General features: G+C 47.7%; 1 protein-coding gene and 1 pseudogene across 6 annotated transcripts in view; both read left to right on the top strand.

Moving 5' to 3' along the window:
• LOC144107922 (protein NEDD1-like) overlaps positions 1-25,597 on the top strand; it is a 150,177-nt gene that overhangs the window by 90,836 nt on the left and 33,744 nt on the right. For all 5 annotated transcript variants that reach the window (XM_077641158.1, XM_077641157.1, XM_077641156.1 and 2 more), the window contains exons 13-14: positions 7,188-7,363; positions 7,998-8,108. In XM_077641158.1, the coding sequence (XP_077497284.1) occupies positions 7,188-7,363; positions 7,998-8,108 (287 nt within the window). The remainder of the gene's footprint in view (positions 1-7,187; positions 7,364-7,997; positions 8,109-25,597) is intronic.
• On the top strand, positions 18,769-22,819 carry LOC144107921 (uncharacterized; annotated as a pseudogene). Its single transcript, XR_013309438.1, has 2 exons — positions 18,769-19,115; positions 20,382-22,819. The product of XR_013309438.1 is annotated as an uncharacterized LOC144107921 (transcript).

Raw genomic sequence — 25,597 nt, 5'->3', positions numbered from 1 at the left:
GTGCGTACATGGCGGCGAGAGGCTGCCGAAAGCCGGGTGCGAACTGCGGCTGTGCAGCGGCAGGGCCAAGTGGAGGAACAGGACGGGCAGGAGCGCAGAGCCGGTGGGAGCGGCGTTGTGTGCGTCGGGGCTGTCGTCCGGTATCACCAGATGTGGAGGAAGAACCACATTTATTGAAGTCCCGGTAGCCGCCGCGTCTGGTGAGCTGGAGGAGCGGGTTGTTGATCTGGCTGGCTAGTTGCTGCCGGCGTTTTGATGGGCACGAGCGAGAGCTTCTTCTGCTTCATCAGCGACGCTGGCGATGCCAGCGCCGCTACATGTTCGAGTTCAAAACCGTTGGTGTGCGGGAATATCACTTTGTTATGCGAGATGCGATCAGTGTTATCTGGAAGGGAGGAATGCAGCCAGGCGCAACTATTTCGACATTATTCTGGGTTGTTGTAGTTGTTTTTAGCGCCTTATCTTGAAGGTTCCTCTTCGATGACCACCGAGCACCGAGCTATCGGCGTCGCCGAATTCTTCAGTTTATTTATGGGCGATAGTCAGTTCCGTATCTAAATTACTGCTGAAATACTTCGTTTCATGTCTCCTTCACTGCTTATAATTTCACCACGAAACAAATCAGACTTGGGTAAAAGGGTTAGATGTGTGGTTTGCAAAAGTACTGAGATCGTCCTGTTGCTATTTTTGGTGACCTTGAACGCGAATTTCATCATTGCACAAGCGACTACCAACTGTTCTGGACAAAGTTGCTAGTAGGGGTTTTTTTGTTGAAAATAATAAAAATTGCAATTTAATAGATGGATACTGCAGCCACGCCAACCGCGTGTGCTCTTTCTGAACCCAAAAACGGCAGCCCACCTGAATTGTCATGACGTCTGGAGTTTGAAAGGGAAAATTTCACACCTACTACGGTTTCCGAAAAAATCTCATTATGAGCTCTGCCTTATGTTCTTTTATATATTTTATATGTCATATACTTTTATGTATTACATATTTTATATATGTATTTAATAGCGCCCCTTCCGAGTGTTTTTCGGATTGAAATGTGAGACTTTTTGAAGCGTAGTGCAGGAGGTGCGACTAGGTGTGGCGCATACCGAGGCGTATCTAATTGGGAGAATAAAGACGTTTGGGGAACGCTTGACACATGTGAAACCGGTTCAGGAGCAAAACTGGATGATTTTGCCAGCCAGGCCATGAACGTTCGACATCACGTTATTTACACCACGGAGATGTCTATTCTGGAGTAGGGGGCTCGGAAATCCGCGAGCTCCTTTCTGCAGATAAGGTGCAGCCATGCTTACCCGTGTAGAGTGGATAGCACCTGCACTGGTAACGCGAACGTTCTGGCAGAGATGTGCCTGGTTGTGAGGAGAATTGGGGGAAAAGAGCAACGCTCGACCAAAGATTCGTTAGAGAACCGATGCTTCGATGCCGATCCAACACATTCTGGTTTCACTAGATTGGAGCCAAAGCTGAACGTTGGCTTCGACCGTTTCTCATGACGTCGCAGTTGCAGTGCAGGAGGGGCTTAGCAGGAAAAGGAAGGTCTTTCCTCCCCTTGATATGGGCTGTTGCACTGGTATACATAGTTGTCCGCGAGTGTAGCGTGAAATCGCACGTGATTAGCAAATGCCTCAGTGAAAGAGGGTAATCGCTACGTCATGACAATAAGTCTATGCCATTAGTCCTGTTTACATGAACCCGATAGCATCGGGTCAATTCGGGGGTTGGGTTGAGCATGGTCAATCCAACTCAACCGCTGCGTGTTTACATGAACTCGATCTTAGCGATTTGAGACCGGTTCAGCTGTAGCGACACGAAGCGTCGAGCAAGCAGTAGCTCCAAGATTGAGGCACGCCATCGCTGTATTCAAGGTGCGACGGCGCACGTGAAAAGCAAGTTCGCCTTTATCCCCTTCCCTCTCAGTAACCCTACTTTTCGATCCAACAGCGTTTACAAGCACATCGTTTTAGGGTCGAGTTGAGTCACCTACCCCTTGTGGCGGAATTGACTGGACCCGACCTGTCGACTTCCAGCTTGGCGTGCGTACCAGTACCGGTTTTCAAACAACCAGGCGTGTGGGTTCCTGTAAGCGCCGGCTGCTATCGGCTCGAGGCCCTCTTGTGAGGAATTTTTGCAGCTTCATTCTTGACTTGTATCGACACCTGGGTCACTGCGAACTTGCCCTGGGCAAGGAACAATGCTGCTCTCCCAACAGGGAGCCCCCATCCTGTGTTTTGTTACTAACAATGCCTTATTGTGTGGCTGCCTTGAGCGGAGGTGGGGGGGGGCACTTTTGGGTGTGGCCTTGCATTCCACTTCTTTTCCGCACCAAGAGCTGGAGCAAAAAAGAAACGCAGAAATCTTTTCCGAATACTGCCCAAGCAAGAAAAAAGGAAAGAGCTCAGGTCCGTCCATGTTCTGAGTAAAAACCTGCGTGCACGAACACAGACAACCAAGAGGCTGGTTCTGACGCCAGACGGAGCCATGTTGCGCAAGTTAATTTTGGCGTGAATTTCAAATCCCCGCAGAAAATACATACACAACTTTCAGAGCTTGTAAAATGCAAATACTAGGCTCGATATGAATGAAAATTGCGGCTTGACAATCAAAGAAAAAGGGAGGAAATGTTGCAGACGAAATTTCGATATTTGGCTTAGTTTTTTCACGAGATGACATGAAAGACCGACATACCTAAAAGTGTAATTTTTCTGGATATTTACCTCTGATTTGTAAAAAAATGAAACTTAAAAAATATGTGTCTGCAACATTTCCTTCATTCATTAAAGAAGAATACTCTGCCACAGACCTCATGAAAATCGAGGCATTTTTAGACTTCCTACAGCTTCTGAATGTTTCCATGTACAGTAAAAGCTCGTTAATTCGACACTGATGGGACCGCGAAAAATTGTCGAATTAACCGAATGTCGAAATATCGAATGAACCACAAAAAACATGAAATTTGCCCCAGCATGACATACCTTTATTTGGCAAAGAAGTTTGTTATCGTCGTCTGCTTTTTCGGGCGAATTTGAGCGGCTACAATAGCTCTAACAGCTGCCAGATGCTCCGCGGCACGCGAACCATCCGGAATTTGTTCACAGAAGTCTTCCAGCACGGACAAGGCTTCTGCGTCTTCTTTCACCGTGCGCTTCGGCGCTTCACTGTCAAACGCCTCCATAATGCTGTTTTCATTCTTCACGTAAGTGGCCAAGGTGGTTCTTTTAACATCATACTTGACCATCACGTCAGAGCGTGAAACACCATCCTTCAGCACCTTCAATATTTCCACTTTCGTGGCTAGGTCCTTCGCCTGGTTGTACTTAGGCCGCTTTGCCGGTGTCGCCATCGGAGCAGGACGCGATGGCGAGGCGCGCAGGCACGGCGCTCTACGCACTCGAAAACAGCACAGTAAACACGCTGGCAAAGCACGCAATATCCAGAAAAGGCGTGTTAGGGCTCAATAACCGCGATCGTAGCAGCAAGAAACACGGGGCAACGACGACACACGCCAAAACGAGACTTGCTGAAGATAGCGTTAACACGACGACTGAGCACGACTGCAAGAGGCAACGAAGCACAAAGAAAGACACCGGGCGCTTCGGCCACTGCTAACGTTGCTTCCCTCGCCCTCTCTCGCACTGCTGATGACGATGACCGTACGGATGGCGTACGCTACATTCTTTTTTTCCAACTTTACAGTAGCGCCGCTCTTGGCGGGCCGTGGAACTACGTCGAATTAACCGATGGGCGGTAAAATTTGTCCGAATTAACGAAAGTTTTGCACCATAGACTCCTATATATAATTGTAGGGACCATGCGTGCAGGTCGAATTATCCGATTGTCCGAATTAACGGGGGTCGAATTAACGAGCTTTCACTGTATTTCCTATGGACACTGTCACAGGTGAACCCTCTTAATCCATTGTGTTTGGCAACACAGCTAAAGGAAGGAGCCCAATGAGGCGCTGCGACATTTCTGGTCGCAGCAGCTGTGCGAGGCGCAAGTAGAGTGCCTAAGCAAGCAAAAAAGCTACACACAGCAAAAGCGTGGGTTGTCGCCGCAGTCGGACTCATCACTATCGGCTGTGCTCACCGCACGTGAGCCCTGCGGCATCTGCTGACTGCATGCAGCCGCAATTATACCAGCATCACTCAAGGGCTCCAATGTCCACGTAATGCACTGCTGTCCACGTAGCTCGAGGTACCAACAAAAAGCACGACGGTGGCACCCGAACCGCCGTACTACAATTCACTATAGACAAGCGTCAGGACGTGACATCAAGGAGATGCGGAGGCACTGGCGTCAGCAGTGACTTTTGTTGTGTAGGCAAAAGGCGGGGCCGTCCGCATCAGGTTTGCTGCGCTTGCGTGTTTTGGGCAAAATTCACGGCGGGCCGATAAATTGTGGCTCTGTTCGTTTAACCGTAATGCACAAGAAAGGAAGCGGAATATGTTTCTACAAGTTATTGCAGTCAGATAGGCGCGAAAGTGACGGGCAGGGGCCAAGGAGCAGGGCAAGTTCGGCGACTGATTGGCTTTGAGCTTACCATTGTGTTTCTACGTTGGAATCTAATCATTTGGTTCGTGTCTCTCAGTCCACATTGTTGCTCCTCCGTTGGATGGCAAACAGTGCATGAATCAAGTAACGCCTGCAACTCTTTCTCATTCTATTGGGCTCTCAGCATAAGTTCAGGCACAATATTCCGTGTGCTTGTGATCGTAAGTTGAACGCAAGGGGCTATTTTCAGATGCTGATCACCCGGGCAACGTCCCGAGCATCATTTCACGCGCAAAAGAAAACAAAAAAAAACTGCTGCCAGTCGCCTTCAGCGTTCACACCGTTTGAAGCAGCACCGAACTCAGGGCTGTAGCAGGCACAACGTGTAGTTTTTGTTTTCATTTTCACGACCTTCAAGTGCGTCGTTTCAACACTGGTCCAACAAAGCTAAGATCTCTGTAAATTCATGCAATGTTATTTCCCAAATTATCTGAGTTCTTCCACTGTAGGTCGATCAGAACCTGGCAAACACAGCAAATACTACACCAAAAGAAGCAAAATTTTTTGTTTATAGCTTAGCAGAGTGAGTGTAAATTCTGTTTGGAACTGGGGGTAAACGGCTGTGCATTCACTTGTGCAGCTCTGATCGCATTTGCCTTATTCAAAGCAGCTATAAGACTTAAGTGTTCATTGATTGCCGCGGCCTCCGGAGTGAAGCGGCTCGGCGAAAATAGGAAGCACATCACAATGTTCGTTATGTAAAAAAGCTGCTTCACGTCGTGCATCATGTCGTCCTACATCTTGCACTAGCAATTGGATATGCTGTATCGGCCCAGAGGTTGAGAAGTGTGAACGATTAGTTTCTCCCCATAACTCGCACTTTTGCCCGCCGTCCCTTGTCTCTAAATAGGAGCGGAGGAGCACCCGATGCAGAGCTCCACAGACTAATTTCATCTGGCAAACAGGTTGAAAAAGTGCACAACTACTCTCTGAGCATCAACAAAAATGTTTCTGACCACAAGTGACGCGCACGGTTTGAAATATTAGCATACGCAAGTTGGTTTCAAAGGCAGCGTCGCTTGGCACAGTGTAGGCATCTGCATTTTTGCCTACACCCGTGACGCTTGTCTATAGCCGTACTGTGTTGTGTACACCACATGACCAGCGACCGCGGCACAATGAAAACCTGGAACGACTTGCGCCGAAGCATTGGTGGCGCAAGCGAGTGTGGCAGCGAAAACCTGCTTCAGCATGCGCCGGAGCACGGGCTACACCAGCCTTGTGCGCTCGGCTTTTTTTTTCTCATTGTTTTAGGTCTCTAGTAAATTTGCAGCGCGTTGTATTCGCTATGGGTCAACTTCTTTCTACAAGGAGCAGTGTCAGCCAGGGGCTCCTAGTACGAATTAATCGAAGCAATGCCGGCTTGTTCGAATTATCGGGAGTTTTTCCTCATTGAAATACACAGGGTTGTGCCTGGACCCGGGTGTCAGTTTGAATTGAGAGTTAGAATTAATGAGGTTTTACTGTAGTCAGTTTGCCTGTGATGGTTGAGTGGTACTCGTTTATAAAGAACGGCAGATTGGGCGAGTTAGTTCTGCATAGTTGCCATATAAACATGTGTAAGGTCCGCACTTTTTTTTCCGGATTTGAGGGCCAATTTTTGGGGTGTCCTATACACGCAATGTGCATTAAAAAAATGTTTTAATTAAAAACGCACCAATCGGAGGATGAGCGGCATTTATTTTACCTTCAGTCGTGACTCCCAGAGTCTTAGGGCTCCGAGCTGGTGCTGTGCTCTGGTGCATGCTCATCCCAATACAAGTCTCCCAGCATGTCTGCTGTCAACGCGCAGCCGTTGTTCCGCGCTTCCATCACTTAGCAGAGCAGCTCTTCTTCCAGTTCGGCAAACTTGCACGGCTTGCCTCGGAAGGTGCGCTTTTTGCAGCTTGTGTTCCTCAATGCATCTTTTTGGTTGCAGCATCGTCGGGCGCACTCCTCGGCCATGTCGAATTTCCTGCCTGCTGCACGCTTGCCGTGTTCGACAGCACATTCCCTGCGGTGTAGCTATTAAAGTGCTTGCCCATCGTGCTAAAACACTTATGCTCGGTGGCGGCATGCGAAAGCCACGACTATCGTGAACTAACATGCTACCACAACTTCCGTTCCTTCGACTGCCACAAAAGGCTGGAGCTGGTAATGCTGATGCCGATATGCGGCTTGCTTTGGCGGAAAAAGTTGATGATGACGCAGCCTCAGTGCTATCCGTGGGCGGCACCTGGAAGCTCCTGTGCGTATGCATCGCCTCCGCGATAAAGCAAACCATTGCTCGCAGCTGGAGCTGATTGCGGAGGCCACAGTTCATGCATGTCGAAGGCTATTCCCACGTAGGTTGTGGAAAGTTTGGGTGCACCCCTCACATGGACCTTTTTAATATTTCCTCCTGGAAAACAAGGTGCTGCCCATACGCAGGTGCGGCCTTTACAGGTAAATTATACAGGGGCACAGGACAGAGAAGAAAAGGACACACAGTGCCCTATGTGTCCTTTTCTATTCTGTCCTGTGTCCATAGCCCGGTTTTATTAGTTTGTTTATAAAGTTCTTCCCTCAGTGAGGAGGGCATGCTGCATTTTCTCTTGGACTTGCTGCTGTGCTTAAAGTGTTCCCATTTCTCCCTCGGGCAGACGTGGCATTGGAGGCACCCATGGTAATCAACGGCAGTGAAGCATCGCAGAGCCATCACTCAGTCAGGGTGGAATCCGCTTCGAGCAGCTCTGCACCTATGACTCCCGAGAAGGCCACTAAGGATCAAAGCCTGTCTGATGGACGCCTGGCTCGAGCTGCTGAGCCTGACCAGCCGGTGAGAGGCCACAAAGCGCTTGCCAAGCACTCGTTCGCTATAATGGCCATCGTGGTGGCTCAGTGGTTATGGTGCTGGGCTGCTGACTCGAAAGAAGCAGGTTCGATCCCGGCCGTGGCAGTTGCATTTCAATGGAGGCGAAATGCTAGAGGCCCGTGTACTGTTGATGTCGGCGCACATTAAGGAACCGTAGGTGGTCGGAATAGTGCGGAGCCGTCGACTATGGCATCTCTCATAGCCTGAGTCGCTCTGGGACATTAAACCCCATAAAACCATGTTCGCTATAATAAGGTTCAATTGTAGTAGGATACCACATAGAGAAAAAATAGTTGCAACAGTGCACCATGCCCCACGGGTTCCTGTATTGCTCGGCTAACCAGTCTCATCATCAGCAAATAAAAACAGAATTTAATGCCTCAAGCTTTCATATATGTCACAGGCATGAAAACTCAAGCACAGATTGCGTCTTGTGATGAGCTTTTTACTTGTGTAAAAAGGAAACTTCAAAAATAAACTGTTTCCTTGTGGCTGAGGTGGCAGTCTAGGAAGAGTGGTGCAGCATTGCGGGGAAAAACTGTGGCTGGTGTGGAGAAAGTGCTGTGCACCCACTGACTGCTTTTGTGGATCCGTACAGGAAGCCCTGGTGCGTCGGCTGGAGGACACAATCAATGAACGGACTCGCCACCTGGACGCCCACCTGCGACACATACACATTCAGCTGAGCCTCATGCAACGCACGTTCATGGTGGGTGCTCCCTGCCTCTTCAACCCTGGCCCTGCCTGCCAGATTGAATGTGGAGGGGTCTGTCTCTGTCCATGCTTGGGCTGCAGGGGTTGCTAGCAGTTTTTCTATGTGCCCATGTTGAGCCCAGAGCAGAGGTGCATACGTTTGAACGGACCCTGGGCCCATATAGGAGCGGAAGATGATGAAGAGAGACAAAGCAGTAGACGAGGAGATAACCTTGATAGAATGCGTAGAATTCTGTTGGCACTTTTGCAAGAAGGTGGACTTAAAGGGGCCATGACATGGTCGTTCTTAATATTGCAGTTTTGTGCTTCAGTAACTAATACAAGACCTTACGAGTCAGTTACCGAAATTTGGCTGCCCTGGACTGGCAGCCACCGCCATATTGAAAGCTCTCGTGACCTCACTAGCACATGCAGGGAGCAACGTCGTCTGCTCTGGCTGCTGCAATATGCGCAGCGAGGTCTCATTGCCCCCTGTACTTTCGCGAGTGATCGAAGTAGCAGTCATCCCCCATATATGAATGACTGGTACCGCAAAAGCGGTAATAACAGTAACGCAGTTTTCTTCGATATAGGTAGGGTCCGGTCACACTATAGGCTGATGCGACGGCGATCGAGGTCGGTGGGCTGGTCGGCATGCAAATGCTGTTGCTGACGCACTGGTCTGTCACGCTAGACCAACGACGACGACAGCACGATCAACGATTGCGTATCTTAGTAATGTTAAGAATCAGCTTAGCGGGAACCAGAAGAGTGTGATAGGGGACAAGTGGGTTTGACATTCTATAAACTTAAGAATTTTAAAACTTATTGGACCTCATGCTAGCCACGGCAACAAACGCGATGTGCATGGGCCAGCGAAGATGTGCTTTCAATCAGTGCCTGCGCATAGAACCGATAGGCGAGGCAAGCGACACGGGCAGAAAACGCTGCACAGCGGTGTCGCTCGTCGCTGTTGCCTGGGCTTGTGCGGCCGAGCGAAAGCTTCACGCCTGGCCAGGCGACGGCCGGAAAAACTGCGCTTCTGTACCATATCCGCATCGAAAAAAGCGAAACAAGTGGCTACATATATCTTCACACTTTCTTACTAATCAGTGAGGAACTTGCCATATTCTTGAATTTCGGTCGACGGTGGACCGCCGGCCCCTTTTGTGACGAGGCCTAGCGAGTATGCAGGATTTGTGTGTGCGATTTCAGCGATTGCGGAGAGCGATTCGCAAGTTTTAGCGCCTGCAAATAGCTGTCGAGCGTAGTTTTGGCTACAGTGCCCTCAAAGCGACGACTGCCTACATCACAGGACGCGAGTACAATAAGGGGAAGTGCCGATATATGTGGCCTCGTCTGCATAGAATGTGCAGAAGGCAGCCGGCAGCGGCCGTCGGCGTCGACTGTGGTTGTTTTCAGTAATTCAAGTAATGTCCGAACGTATTCTTAGCCAAAGCGATCTAAAATTAAATTTTGGTGACTTAAGAGAAAGCAGATACAATTAGCGGGTAGCGCAGGTATCTTACGCGAAGCGTTTCCCAAGCAGGCGATATAGATTCATCGGCGCTTATTGCAGTGTTATCATGGTGTGCAAATGAGGAAAAGTGCAATTATTTTTTTAGCAAGAGTACGTAATATTTAAGATAAGCATAGCCCACCTGGCGTTTTATGCCACGCAAACGAGCAGTACTGTTTGCGCACAGCCATGTAAACTACCACAGCGCGGAGCTGCAGTTGTCGTAATCGTGGCACTCCTGGGGCACAATGCGCACGCACAGCAAAATGCTAAATGCTGTACGATTGTTTCGAAGCACTCATTTAGACGGCGGCGACTATTCATCGCTGTGGGCAGTGAAAGCATTCGAGCCGCATAGATTTTTGCAAGCAGCTTGGATCCTGCAAAAGGGTTCTCGAAGGAAATGTATGTTCGACTTACCTACACGTACATGCAGTGGGGAAGTCGTCGCACTCGGCACTTTTCTTGGCTCCTTTCGTGCCTCAAGGTTACTGTAGTGCCACTTTTTCATAATTTGAGTTTAATTATCGGGCCGATGAATAGCGGACAAGTAGCTAAACAGAACGCCGCGGCTTTCACGGCGCACATCGGCGAAGGCATGCACGGCACGTGCCGCTTTTCACATACGGGAGCACTTGACTGCTCAAAAAAGACCACACTCATAACATACGAACAGCATGCTTCTAAGCGTAAATAATAAAGCAGGGGTCCATCGATTTCTGTTTTCTCAACAATCAGAAAACGGGCGCCACGAGCAAGCCCGCTTTCCTAAGGATCACGCAGCTCGCGTACTAAGTTGAAGGGTTCCCAAAAGAGAACACGGAAAATGCATTTTATTTCTCTAGGCTAAAATAAAAAAAGTTTTCTAGCGACCGCTGTCTACGGTGTGCATGCAAGCACCTCAACAGCTCACAGCAGACGAAGCGGGGCATGGGCGTGTATGCCCTCGTGACGTCAGCGATCAGGGGTTGCCAGCCCAACAAGCAGTTCGCAGAAGAAACGAAAAAAATTCGTTTTAAATATAACTACTACACAGAACGAACTGAGAATTTGGGGAATTGTAATTTAACCTGTTGGGAATTAAAAATGATAAGCAGGGTATGCTTGAAAATAGGCTGTCATGGCCCCTTTAAAAGCTCCCTGGAAAGGGTTTTTGAGGTTGCCTATAATATGCTAGCGTTACTGTATTTACTCGCATAATAGACACTTTTAGTAAAGCGTACGCAGACATACGCAACGGTATAGCGAACGCTATAAAAATTGCGTCCTCCGTACTGCACATGCGCCAAACGCTATTCCAAATCGAGGTTTAACGTATGTGTGCGTTACGTACGCTGTTTTTCGAATCTAGCATGCATGCTCTTATGCTAGGAAAAATGGCGTTGTCAAGATGGCGGCGCCCACGACACCCGCTTCGGAGAGCATAACGAATGCGGGATAAACTTGCCCAATTTTCGAATATGTAACGATTCCGTAGTTCTTAACCCTAACAAGACACTGCCGACTGTGGATTGCGTAGATTTGGATTTTTACTCCAACGTAGCCTAGCCAAATGTAGTTGTTTCGGCAGTAGGCAGAAGGGCCCGAAAGAACTTAACATGACGTTATTAAGAAACTTGCTTGGTTCAGTTACCTAAAAGAAATTGGGCCCTGGCTCGAGTTAGTTGGCCATGTAACTGGCTATCTACGTGACACAACTTGGACAACCCTGGCTAAATGCGGAAAATGTGTCACAAAATATATTCACATTTTAACACCAGATGGTGCCACTGCTGCCTGCGCTACCGTTGCATTCAGGTTGGCACACACAATAAACTACCGTAAAAACCCGCGTATAGTACGAGGTTTTTTTCCTATTATTAGCACCTCAAATTTCCGCCTCGTATTATTTGCGGATCCGAACAAAAATTTCAGTTTTGCTCGAAGTTTTGGTTTCGTTATTGCCGCGTGGTTACGGCTTGGCTTTGTTACCCGTGACGGTGTGGCTAGGGCTAGCGTGGCCTTCCTGACAGCGTACGCGCCGACGCATAAACCACGCTTCGCGAAGGGAAGGTTCTTTTTTTCTGCCGTGGAGGAGCACGATGTCAGGGCCACGAAAACAGTATTCGGCTGCTTTCAAGAGAAAGGCTATTTAGTTGCCGAGAACATCGGCAACAGTGCGGCCGGGAGGCAGTTCGGCGTCACCGAGGGAAGCATCCGCGGATGGCGGCGACAGAAGGAAGCACTTCGCCTGCAGCGGAACGCGAAGAAGCTTTCGCGGCCCGAAGAATGGGTCATACCCAGAAATTGAACTGGCCCTGATGGTGTTCGTAAGAGAACAGCGAGCCGCACATCTACCTGTGAGCGTGGAGCTCATGCAGGTAAAAGCTAGGGAGCTTGCTAGAGAAAAAGGTATTCCAAGCACCGCCTTCAAAGCGAGCAAGCACTGGATATACCGGTACATGTGCCGTGCTGGGTTTTCGTTACGGCGGCGAACGTCGATTTCCCAAAAACTGCCCGAATCGTTTGAAGAGCTGCTGGTGGCTTTTCAGCGCCACATTATTTCTTTACGGAAGTCCAAGAACTTTCAGCTAGGGCAAATAGGCAACGCTGACCAAACGCCAGTTTATCTGGACATGCCATCACCCCTCACAGTGCACGAGAAGGGTTCCAAACAAGTTTGCGTCCGGTCTACCGGCAACGAGAAGACTCGGGTTACGGTCATGCTATCGTGCACAGCAGACGGCCACAAGCTCCCACCCTATGTCGTGTTCAAACGCAAAACAATGCCGAAAGGTGAGGAGCTGCCAAAGAATGTTATCGTGAGATGCCACGAGAAAGGGTGGATGAACGAGGGTCTTGTCCTTGACTGGGTGAAGTCCGTGTGGTGTAGGCGGCCCGGTGCACTATTGTCCTTCCCGTCGATCCTCGTGCTGGACGCGTTTCGCTGCCATTTGGCCGACTTGGTCAAGAGAGTGTTACGCGATTGCGGCACTGAACTTGTCGTCATCCCAGGCGGAATGACTTCCCAGCTGCAGCCACTTGACGTTTGCGTAAACAAGCCTTTCAAGGACGCGGTCAAGCTGTGCTACGCTGAGTGGATGCGCTCAGGTGAGCCTGCAGTGACGCCGACTGGGCGGCTGAAGCGGGCATCGCCAGCCACGCTGTGCAAGTGGATTGTGGACGCGTGGGCGAGCATTCCTGCGGACCTTGTGCGTCGGTCTTTCAAAAAGTGTGGCATATCAAACGCCCTCGATGGCACAGAAGATGAGTGCCTGTGGGAAGATTTGTCCGACAAAGAAATCTCCGAAGAAAGCACTGTTGAGGATGAGAGCGATTGAAGTGCGGTGTCCAATTGCAATAAATGCCTTTCTTCGTGCTTACCTGGTTTACCTCACTCGTATTATACGCGGATAAATTTTTTTTTTCTATTTCGCGTCTCTAAAATTTCACCTCGTATTATATTCGGGTTCGTATTATACGCGGGTTTTTACGGTAAGTGCTATGCGATTTCCAGACTTCTCACAATAGTTATCACGATCCTAACCAAAAATAAAAGTTGAGTAAGGCTTACCTATAATAAACGCACACATTGCATAGGCATCACGTGAACTGCGCGTTGCCCTTTTATTTTTCTCATTCAATAATTCCTCTATTCAGAGTCTGAATAGTCACTGTCACTGCTGCATGATTCGTTGTCGGATATGGCAGTGTCGTCGCTGGGCATCTTCGCAGTCCCACAGAAAGTCATCTTCTGTTCCATCCAGCATGTTGGATATGCCGGTCTTCTTAAACCTCTTGGCCACTACCTGGTCAGAGATGCCACTTCATGCTTTGACAATCCATGAGCAAAGCATCTCCATGGACGGTCTTCTGATTTTGCTGCTTGGCGTCAAATCATGTTGGCACACTGCCATCCACTCTGCTTCGAACATTGTCCTTGAACGGTTTGTTCAGCGACACGTCAAGAGGCTGTTGCAGCGGCTTCAGACCCCCAGGGATCACTGCAATGTCTGTGCATAGCTCTTTAAGCTTAGCACGTACGCTATCCACAAGATGGCCTCTGAAGCTGTCCAAAACAAGAAGCGAGGGAAGCAGAAGTGTTGCTGGTCTTCGTCCCCAAACATTCGTTATCCAGTCGACCAGCAGTCATCCACCCTTTTATATAATTGCGGATATGGGTTCTGTTTCTCTTCGGAACAGTTTTCCATTTAAATATACCATATAAACGCGCGTAAGGACCATAGTTTTTTTCATATTCGAGAGCCAATTTTCGGAGTGCGGCACATTCATGCGGTGTTCGAAAAATAATTTTTTAAAGCAAAAACACGCCAATCGGGGGATGAGCGGCATTCATTCTACGTTCAGTCATCACTCGCGGAGTCTTCAGACTCCGAGCTGGTGTTGTGCTCTGGTGCATGCTGATCCCACAACAAGTCACGCAGCATGTCCGCTGTCGATGTGTAGCCGTTGTTCCACGCTTCCGTCACATAGCAGAAACGCTCTTCTTCCTTGAGGTTGGTAATTCATTGCAACACTGGAAGCATAGTGTGGGAAGAATGAAGACGAGACTGGTCAAGTGCTAACCCGTCATGTCCCTCCCGCGCTATGCTTCCCGCGTCTTCTTCGATTTTGGAAAACTTGCGCGGCTTGCCTCGGAAATCGCGCTTTTTGCAGCTTGTGTTCCTTAATGCATCCTTTTGGTTGCACCATCGTCGGATGCACTTCTTGGGCACGTCGAACTTCCTGACCGCCACACACTTGCTTTGTTCGACAGCAAATTCCCTGCACTGTAGCTATTCAAGTGCTTGCCCATCGTGCTAAAGCAGTTATGCTCGGTGGCGGCATGCGAAAGCTACAACTACCTATCCTACTACGGTGAACTAACATGCTACCACAACCCCTGTGCCTTTGACGGCTGCAAAAAGCTGGAGCTGGCGACACTAATGCCAATAGGGATAGCGGGAGCTCACGGCGGAGGAAAAAGTTGACGATGTTGATGAGCCTCGGCCTCGCACGTCATTTGTGGGTGGCACCTGGAAGCTCCTGTGCACGTGCATGGTCGGGCTCAAGGAGCGGAGGCGGCGGCGTGCACGCGCTCCTCTCCAGACTGGCTCGGTGTGTGCGTGGCCTCTGCGACCAAGTGCACCCTTGCTCATAGCCAGAGCTGATCGTGGAGGCCACGGCGTGTACATTTCGAAGGCTATTCCCGCATGGGTCGTGCAAAGTTTCGGTGTGGCCCTTACCACGTGTTCATACGGTAGCATATGGTGGCAGCTTCTGCCCAACGGCCGTCACAGCAAGCATGACAGTGCATCACTGGTTTTCTGCACCAGATGTCTTCACGAGGACACTCCGAGCGCCCTTCTCATTGACTGTTGTTTCAGGACATGTCGCAGGTCAACAGTGCTTGATCGGCGTTCCATATTAGCGAGAAGAGGTAGCCACTCTTTTCACGGATCTTGGTGATGAAACGGTGAAAGTCGACGTCCTTGTTTTCGTACGCGGATGGGAGCCGCTGGCACAGTGACGTTCGCCGCTTCAGTGAAAGTCCATTTCGACGCATGAAGCGAGTCGTCCAACTGTAGCAAGCGCGGAAGTCCTTTGCGGCGATTCCCAGCTTCCAGGCAGTTGTGCTTACCTTTGTTTGTATCATTTCTAATGATACTGCACAACCATCTTTGCGTAGGTCCCTCGTGTATTCAATGACCACCTCCTCAGCGTGACAGACTGGCCCGTTTTGGGTCTGCGGAATGTCCAGCAAGTCTTGTTAGTAGCCATTAGTTTCTCACGATGCTTTTTCCAATAGCATATTCGGATCTCGTCAACGCCGAAATGCCTGCCGCAGCACAGTTGCCATGCTCCAGCGCATAATCAACAGCCTTGAGCTTGGACGCGGCCATGAAACTCGTAATCTCCCCATGGTGAAATGGCACTGATACTCCCACAAGACCACAACGCACACCGCTGACTTGCAAATGGCGAAACGTGTTTTTATCAAGAATCATGGGAACTTGTCGGAATGCGTTTGCTGTGGAGTCACCCAACAGGCAGCTGCCGCTGTAACAGTGCGGGACATCAAAACAGAAACGGCTGCTGACAGAGCAAGCCGAATGTAGCATTCAGCAGATGGCAAGCATGATGATCAGCAGCTATACTTGGCACACGACAAATCGCAGTGGCAAGTTCAGGGTACGATCTTTCATGATCTTGATCACGAGATCATGAACATGATCACGAGAGATGCTTCATCCGTGCCGTGATGGTCAAAGTCGACACAGCCACACAATCATCGACTTCAATCTTAAGCGCATTGGTTCAAATTTTTATTATGATGTTGCAATCACTGCCACATGTTGGCGCACAATTCCTCTTCGACGCGCACGTCTTCACTCAATGGTGCGAATACTGCTTGCTGGGTTATTCCAGACTCCTTAAGGGGGGACACTGCTCTTTGGCACCGAAAATCGGCCCAAGAATCAGATTTTGAATCTTTTAATTTTCGTGTTCCTCGCATCATTCCGCATCTGTATGCAAATTTTCATCATTATACCACACGTAATTAAGAAGTTATAGAGATTTAAAAATGCAGTACCACACCCACTGCCCTTTAAATTGTGGACAAACGACACCCAATTTCGATCGCCCGGCGCATCGAAACTATGCGCTCTACCGCGGCCATTTCGGTCTCGTTCGAAAGTGCGGGCTTTCGGCTTATTTTTTCTTTCGAGCAGCAACCCGGTGCATGCCACCTTCGCCAAAAAAACGAAAGAAAAAATAAATAGCGGCGCGCGCTGCTATTGGCCGGTTTAGGCACGTGATCAAAATGGCATCGTCTGATTGGTTCCGGCAAGCTAGCCATGGAAAGCGGACGCCCGGCGACGCCTTCTTGTCTTTCTGCCGACCACGCTAGTGCAACGCGAGAACCATGCCAGGAGGCACGAAGAAGTACCACTCTGTGCACAAGTTCAGGCGAAAACGTGCAAAAGGAAAAAGAACGTGTTAATGACGCGACATTGTTGCATACTGTGCAACAAGCAAGCACCAGTGGTACGGGATTGCGTGACGGTCACGTTGCGGGCGGCAATGCTTCTCCGTCTCCGCTGGATAGCGGCAGTGTTCTTTGTCGCGTACGAATTGACACCGCGCCTGTCACTAACAGTGACATAACTCAAGCGGGTGCCCGTGAGCAGTCTACACCTGATCGACTGGAATCGACGCAGGTGCGTCCGCAGGATCAGACGCAGACGGAACAGCCTCCTATGCAATAATTGACCTCAGTGTTGCGAACGTCGTCTTGAATGCCGTACGGTGCAAAACGTGTCGTGGATGCCCGAGGTTGATTACCAGCGACCAGAGCTATGGCCTCGCCGTGGAACTGATCGTGCTATGTGACAACTGTGGTGAGATTGCGGCCGAGTGGAACTCGTGGAGGGTTGACGGTGAGAAAAATTGCTATCCTTTCGAGCTGGCTCAAAGCCGAACACTGACGGCTATGAACTCTGGAAATTGCGCCACGAGTGCCAAAAGAACACCAACTGCAAGGCTGGCCAAATGGAGGTGGAGGCAGGCAAAAGGTAGAGGCAGGCAAAATTCTGAGAGGTCTCTACAGCGCCACAACATGTGCTACACAACGATGTTATGCGATGGGGACAGTCGCACGTTTAATGCCCTTCAAGATGCTAAAATCTATGGCTATATTGAAGTAGTCAAGGAGGGTTGCATAAACCATGTGCGCAAGCGTATGGGAGCAGCTTTGCGCAACCTCTTGCAGAGGCACAAGGGTGCAGGAAAACAGTCTTGGTGGCAGAGGAAGGCTCACAGCTGATGTAGTTGACAAGCTAGCTATATACTATTGCCGAGCGCTAAGGTCAAATGTAGGTAATGTGGATGCCATGCAGCGAGCCGTGATGGCGACATATTGCCACATCACGTCTACTGATGACTGCCCCAATCACACTTTGTGTCCCACTGGTGAGCAGTCTTGGTGCCGCCACAACACTGCAAAAGCAAAAGAGGAGCCCGAACCGAAGCATAAGTACAGTCTGCCAAGCGATGTGGCTGAAGCTCTTTTGTCTGTGTACAGTCGCTTATCAGAAAAGAGCCTGCTGCAGAGGTGCATTCGGGGGAGGACGCAGAATTCAAACGAGAGATTCCACTCGATCATCTGGACCTTGATCCACAAAGAGCGGCATTCTTCACTGTTTGCTGTGGAAGCAGCCACAGCAGAAGCTGTGCTGCACTTCAATGCCGGCTGCAAGCATACAGCAACAGCAATTCTGCAAGAATGCAATGCAAACGTGCCAGCAACTGTCTCCAGGAGAGCTGAAGAAAAGGACTTGCGCCGTAACACGCGTTCTGCGAAGAAGCGGGCGGCTTCGCTTTGCTTTGCTAAAGCGGGAAAAAAGAAGCACCGCGACAGCATGCACCCTGACTATGCTCCTGGTGCATTTTGAAAGCATGCGAAGGTCTTTGGGGTTTTCTTTCCTGATTAAATATGCTGTGAGGCTTGAGTGCTTCTCACAATCGCCCAATTTTGGTGGTGTTGCATTTTTAAAAGATTAATATCTCTGGTCCTGTTCTTGCTATTGCTATATTTTTTTTTCTTTTGCTAAAAAGGGAACCTTGTGAGTCCCATGACACCAAGGTGTAAATGCAATGACCACAACAAAAAATTTACTGAGAAGGTTATCTGTCTTGGGTACCCAAATGGTCCTTTCCTTTCAAAAGTTTCCTATTGCATAACTTAGGTTGAGATTGGCATAAGCCATTAATTTTTGCGTTAGTTCACTTTCCACTAGTTTCTGATCATGTTGACATATCAATCATTGACATAATTTACATGTACATACTGTGAGATGTTTTTTCTCATTTTCTCAAAACTGCAATTTTCAGGGTTCTGCAATTTTGGAGGAGCGATATCTCTTAAACTATTTGTGCTATAGCTTTCATTCTTGTTCTGTTAGAAAGAAAAACTCTTGGACAGTGCATTAAGACTAAAATATGTTCAGTTATTACACGGCAACATTTACAAAATTATCAATCTTGGGTGCCAACTTGGGCTTTTTGTCACAAAAGTTTGACTAGGTGTAACTTTGGTTGAAATTCTTCTAGCACATTAATTCTTGTCTTGTTGCTCTATATGTTCCTTCTAGATCACTCTGGCAGGTCTATTCTCATCATGCCATAGAGTGCAGCGATGGAACTGCTGTGCCAAACTGCGCCAAATTGTAAATCCTGCTACATGCTGCTACAAAATCGATTTTTTGCCTACTTTTGCGCCACGTCTGCGCCGAAACATCGCTGAATAACTCCAATAACTGCCGAGAACGAAACCGAAACTCATTGTAGTGAAACCAAAACTGGTATCTGCCGGCAACACTTCCAGCAACACATCTGCCGGCGGCCACATCGCCATCGCTGCTTTGCAACTTGCAACCGAAGGTGAACAAAGGGACCGGTGTCAGCGTAGCCCCTGAGTGGAATGACATTTGTCGTCTTCGATGTCTTTATCAAAGCTGAAAGGTAACAAAACTTATGACTAACTTATATCGTGCAGAAAATGTCTGTGTGACTGTAGTGGGAGCTCCTGATGCAAACCGCCGGCTTCTAATTCGCTATAGTTTGCACGCTAGCGTGCTGATGTTGATAGAAGCGCAGTGAAAGGCTTGGATGCGAAGAAGGGAAGGAAAGAAGAAAGCTATAGGTGCCGTTGGAATTTAACCACCTGGAGTTGTTTAACGTGCGCGCGTCTTTTTGCATTTACTATAACTGGATACCGCCCCCGCGGCAGAGATTCGATCCGGTGATAGGCTGTGAGAAGCTGGCCTTTTAATATGTTCTTGGCGCGTGCGCTTTGCTCCCACCACAGTTTCATGGATGTGTGCGAATATTCATATTTTGAATCGTGTGTGTATGGTTTGCTATTCAATTCGTGTCGCAAATATTTGCCTCTCTATATAATATCCGAAAATCACGGGTTTCCTTAACTCCCCTGAACTTGCAAATATCTTGGTACTTCTTTGGCTGACTTACCTGTTTTCGTGCACGCGATTTCGTGCTTGTTATGGTACATTCACACTTGCAAGACGACTATGCGGTCGCTTTGTTATTCTCGTTTAGAGTGAGCACCAACGTGCGCGCGCTTTCGAGGGACTTGTCTGCATCGACAGTGTCTCCGTACTGGTGCTTTGTCTTGTAAAGTAGCCTAGTTAGTCGCTTTCCACGATGTTCAATGATGGCCTGAGCAAACTGAAGGATGTCATGGCCGTTTTGACTTGCACCGCTTCCGTACAAGCACTTCAAACGCGTGCAGAGAGGTGACGGCAGTGGTTAGTCCGCCCGTGCCTTCGTTCACGGGAAGTGGCTGGGCATATGCTAGCCGCCTACTTCCAGTGTTGCGAGGGCACGAAGAGGAGTATTACTAATGTACGTTTTCATTTCTATTCTCTCTCACGCGTGTGTTTTCCCTGCCTCGAATGCCGCTGCTTTGCCGCCGCGCACTTCAAACATTGATTGTTTGAACGAGTGCTGACAACTGTGCATTAGAGCAGGGGCACCACAGTTTGCTTCACCGGAATGAGACTCGCAGTGGCACGCCGGAAAAATCGAGCAGAGAGCGACTGGCCTGCGACTGCCGCTTTTCGACCAGAGTGGTCACAAAGCCTGTGCGACTCGCAAGTGTGAATGGGCCCTAACGTAAATAAGCATGTGCTTAATTATGTGCTTGGGCTTAATATGATCTCCTAGGCGCTGTGTTCCTTAGTTGTGTCTTTGCTTTCATTCATATAGGCCGGAGCAGCGCTTTCAACTCAAAGTGGCTGGAAGGAACCGACACCAATGGCGATCTCATCGGAACTTGGTGCAAAAGAGGAATTAAAGAACAGCAAGCATATTGCATTTTTTGCAATGCGACCATCAACTGTTGGCAGCATGGTGTGACTGCAGTAAAGAGACATTCTACGAGTAAGCGCCACTTGGAGATCTGCCAAAAATACAGAACCAGTGGAAAGCTGCATCGACCTGCCACTTCTCAGAGTCAAGTTGATGTTTGCTTTGCTGCAAAAACAGTGATATCTGAGACCGACCGGGCGACTGTAGCCGATGCCTACTTCGCACTTGGAGTAGCACTCTCGGGCATTCCATACAGCTGGGGAGACACAGCCTCTGCAGTTTTTCCCTTGATGTTTCCGGACTCAGCTGTCGCCAAAAACTTTTCTTGTGGAAGGAAAAAATTGTCGTACATTATTTCTGATGGTTTAGGCCCATATTTCAAAGATAGTGTGTTGCTAGAGTTGAACAAGGGGAAGACCTTTTACACCATACAGATTGATGAGACACCACTGCCGGAGCAGCGTTGCCAGCAGTTAGACGTCTTAGTTAGATTGTTCTCAGAGCGTCAGAAGCAAGTTGTTGAGCACTTGAAATCTTTTTATTTGGGTTCTGCAACTTCAGACATTTTACTTTCATCTGTAATGGAGGCCATGCAAGATCTTCTGAACAATAACTTGCTGTGCTTCTGTAGTGACGGACCCAATGTTATGAAGAGCCTGAAAAGAAAGCTGAAAGATTAAGTGAATGCAGCAATTTTAGATATTGGTGAATGCTTATTACACAAGGTGCATAATGCGTTTGGACAGGGATTGGCTGTTTTTGGTAGCGAGGTAGAGGCTGCTCTCCTAGACTGTTACCATTTCTTCAAAAACTCTGCTGTTCAGAGTGAGTGTCTGAAAACACGACAGAATGTTTTTGGTCTACCAGAGAGCGTTTTCATTCGCCATGCAAGCTCACGCTGGCTGACGCTTGGACCTGCATTAGACCGCTTCATACAGCAGCTGCCTGCAGTAAAAGCTGTAGTTATGTCTGAACAGAAGTCTCGCCTTGGCACACTTTATACCCGGCTTAGAATGTTCTTTAATGATAATACTCTTCTTCCCAAGGCACTTTTCTTGTGCAACTGAGTTGACCTCTTTGCAGGATTCCTGAGTTTGTTTTAGCGGAGAGAGCCCCTTGTGCACACTCTTTTTTTGTGAAATGGAAGGCTTAGTCAAGAAAGTGCTTAGTTGCTTTCTACGTGCGGAAGCATACCGTGTCGAAGTCTGTTGATGTCAGGATTCAGCAAACTGGAGGGAAAGCATAGAAATTGGTGCAGACACTGAAGCTGCCATTGCTGACTGGACTCCAGATGAAAAGCGACAGTTCCGAATTGCTACAAGGAGTTTTTATATAAAGACAGCTGGCTACCTTCTTTCAAGGCTGCCATTGGAAAATGTTGTCTTAAGGAACCTCATATGCGTACATCCAAGCCACATCAAAGAAGAAATCTCTACTGTGTACCTGAGGAGCTTGGCCAAGGAACTGCCACAGGTCATCGCAGCACACGAGGTCTCTGCCCTGATGGATGAGTTTAGTCTCTGGGCCACAGAAGATATTAGCCAGACAAAATCCGAACGACTTGATGACTTCTGGCAAAAAGTTTTCGACCTCAAGCACGAGGATGGGGCGCAAAAATATCCCTTGTTGGTGACATTCGTTAAAGCGCTTCTGTGCCTCTCACACGGCAATGCCGATTTGGAGAGGGGCTTCAGTGAAAATCGGCGAGTGTTGAGAGACTGATCGTCCCTTTCAATACATAGTGTAAATGGGCTACGGTCTGTAATGACACATTCCCAGTGTTTTGGCCAAAATCCAGCTGCCATTCCTATGACGCAAGAATTAATCAGAGCGGTGAAAGGATCGCGGAAGCGTCAGCTGCAACGGTTGGAGGCGGATGCAGCAGAGTAGACCCGTGCAAAACGAGCCAAAGAAGACTGTGATGTACAGGACACTCAGAAAAGAGGTCGGAATGAAGAGAAGGTGCAGGAAGAGATCAGACTGGCCAGGAATATGATCACTAATGCTGAACTGCTTTTCACCAAAGGCGTGAAATCTAGAAACTTTGCTGACGTTGAGAGTGGACAAGCCCTTCTGAAGAATGGACAGGAAAAGCTCATAGCGGCACTCTCTAAGCTGGAGTCATTAAGAAAGGAGAAGCAGTAGTACCTGAAGGTTTGTTTTAAGAACGGCATCATTTTTTATAATTCTGTTGAGTATCTCGTTATGTCGTGCTTCTGAATAAAAACGGCTGTGCTTTTAGCAAAACCTCCTGTTTGCTTATTTTCGAGGCTTTTTAAGGAAAGAATAGCACTTTAAACTGCATTTGGGAGTGAAGCTTGTTTTTGCATGGCTATGGATGTTGTAAACACCTGAGCAAATGCCTGTTCCAGAATTGAACTGCGCGAAAGAAACGGGGACCAAGAAGAAACACGTACACACACACAGGGCAGACTTCCAACTTTTAATTCCTTTTATGCACACCTAATCACCACATGACACAGCCAGGAACCAACACAGCAGATAAGTTTAACAATTGGGTAGATCCGAACTAGGGAACCAATCTAAAAAGCAATCTGTAAGCGTGTGCATGCATGCCTAAACACACTTGTTACCTAGATAAAAGGAGAGAGAGGAGAAGGCAAGTGAACACCTGACATTGAAACTAAATGACACACGGCCAAACCATATAATACAAGCAAAAGAAAAAACTTAGTAAGCAAAAAGCGATGTGACATGGGACCAACAGCAACAACAGTAAACGATGAAGGAGCAAACACTAAAAAATAATCAAAAGGGCATAAAAGCGAAACCATATGAATGATACAAAACCAGAATACCAACGAGGTTAAAACCGAGAGTGAAAATGGAAACAACAAAAAACAAAGGTAAAAGCGACGCGATGATGAATGAAAAGCTAAAACCGGGCTAAAACGTAAAAAGGAAGGAAACAAGTAACAAGAGTAAAGGTGCAGCGTTACAAAGGGCAGTCTAAAGTTTTACCTTCTAAAAACGAGATTTCTTCATTTGAAAGCAGAATGGATGGAGTGCTCACGCAATTGTTCGTATTCTTTGCGATTAAGAAGGCCTCAATTATTTCCCTTTGTCTTTGTTGCGGTCGAGGCAAGGTAGAATTTCAACAATTCAAGGAATTGTTCCAACGACATGCTAACTGCGTTTTGGAAACTAACTTCACCATATTCTTCTATTTGCTGCTTGACAGCTGCAAACAAGGCTTCATGCGGAATAGAATAGAATAAGTCTTCTATATCTATCGAGAATGCCGTGGTGGCCGAAGTGATGTCATCCAGAGTGGCAAGAAGTTCTTTTGAGCTCTTCACTAAAAACGGATCCGGTCCCTCAACTTTGTCCAGGTGCTTTTTTAGAAAATCCCCTACCATACGCTGCCAGCTGTCCTTCTCCAATACGATGACACGAAGAGGACACTTCACTTTGTGGGTTTTCCTGTGAAGAAGACATGCAGGAACCCATTTTGGTCTTTCTTGACTTCTTTGGCCATTGATTCAAGTTGTACCTTGTTCAGAAGCGTTCGCAACCTGTCTACCAATTCAGGAGGAAATTTAGCCTTACATTGCAAGAAGTGCAAAAAAAGTGATTGCCACCCGTTTCTAGAAAGTACTAAGTTCCTCGCTACAGCTAGAACAAAGACAGAAAGGGAAATAATTGAGGCCCTCTTAATCGCAAAGAATACGAACAATTGCGTGAGCACTCCATCCATTCTGCTTTCAAATGAAGAAATCTCGTTTTTAGAAGGTAAAACTTTAGACTGTCCTTTGTAACGCTGCACCTTTACTCTTGTTACTTGTTGTTTCCTTCCTTTTTACGTTTTAGCCCAGTTTTAGCTTTTTATTCATCATCGCGTCGCTTTTACCTTTGTTTTTTGTTGTTTCCATTTTCACTCTCGGTTTTAACCTCGTTGGTATTCTGGTTTTGTATCATTCATATGGTTTTGCTTTTATGCCCTTTCGATTATTTTTTAGTGTTTGCACCTTCATCGTTTACTGTTGTTACTGTTGGTCCCATGTCACATCGCTTTTTGCTTATAAAGTTTTTTCTTTTGCTCGTATTATATGGTTCGGCCGTGTGTCATTTAGTTTCAATGTCAGGTGTTCACTTGCCTTCTCCTCTCTCCTTTTATCTAGGTAACAAGTGTGTTTAGGCATGCATGCACACGCTTACGGATTGTTTTTTAGATTGGTTCCCTAGTTCGGATCTACCCAATTGTTAAACTTATCTGCTGTGTTGGTTCCTGGCTCTGTCATGTGGTGATTAGGTGTGCATAAAAGGAATGCCCGAGGCATTTTTCGAATTGTTAAACTTATCTGCTGTGTTGGTTCCTGGCTGTGTCATGTGGTGATTAGGTGTGCATAAAAGGAATTAAAAGTTGGAAGTCTGCGCTGTGTGTGTGTACGTGTTTCTTCTTGGTCCCCGTTTCTTTCGCGCAGTTCAATCATGAACGAAATCCACCAACTAGCCCGCGTCAAAACCCTTCCTGTTCCAGAAATAAAGCAAGGCTTCTTGACGGGACAGAACTGTTTTGGGACACGAAATTTTGATACGAAGCTTTTTTTTTCTGCTACAAAAGCTCGAATATCTGCTACAAAATGCCAGTTTTCCTGCTACAAAACTTGTAATTGCTGCTACAAACTGCGATTTCTTCTGCTACAAAAGCTGCTACAAGGAGCCAGTTGCCAGTTCCACCACTGAGTGTGTTTAGTAATTAGCATACCTCCAAACGAGCAACATGAATTAGGTGAAATTTTGGAAACTATTTCATCTACAAGAAAACTAATCAGATATTTGAAATAAGCATGCAAAAATATACAAATGGTGCAAGTTTCAACTAGATCCACCCATAAATAAGGAAAAAAGTTCTAAGAGGGGTCTCCCCTTGTTACCCCCTTAAGGGGGAATGCGAGCCTGTAAGAGTCAACTTTTGAACTACTGCACCAAATCTGATAAAATTTACAGGGATGGTGTATCTGCTTCCTAGGTCACAATGAAAAAAATTTAACTGGCATATTGAGTAATCAGGTGTGTCAACTTAGGACAACAATTGTTTGAAAAATAATTGAGATATACTAATAGTTCGTGATTAGGTATCTTCTAGATGG

This window comes from Amblyomma americanum, chromosome 10 (assembly GCF_052857255.1).
Source record: "Amblyomma americanum isolate KBUSLIRL-KWMA chromosome 10, ASM5285725v1, whole genome shotgun sequence".
Classification (NCBI taxonomy): domain Eukaryota; kingdom Metazoa; phylum Arthropoda; class Arachnida; order Ixodida; family Ixodidae; genus Amblyomma; species Amblyomma americanum.
The sequence above is the reverse complement of the archived record's forward strand: the minus strand, read 5'-3'. Positions and strand labels throughout refer to the sequence as shown.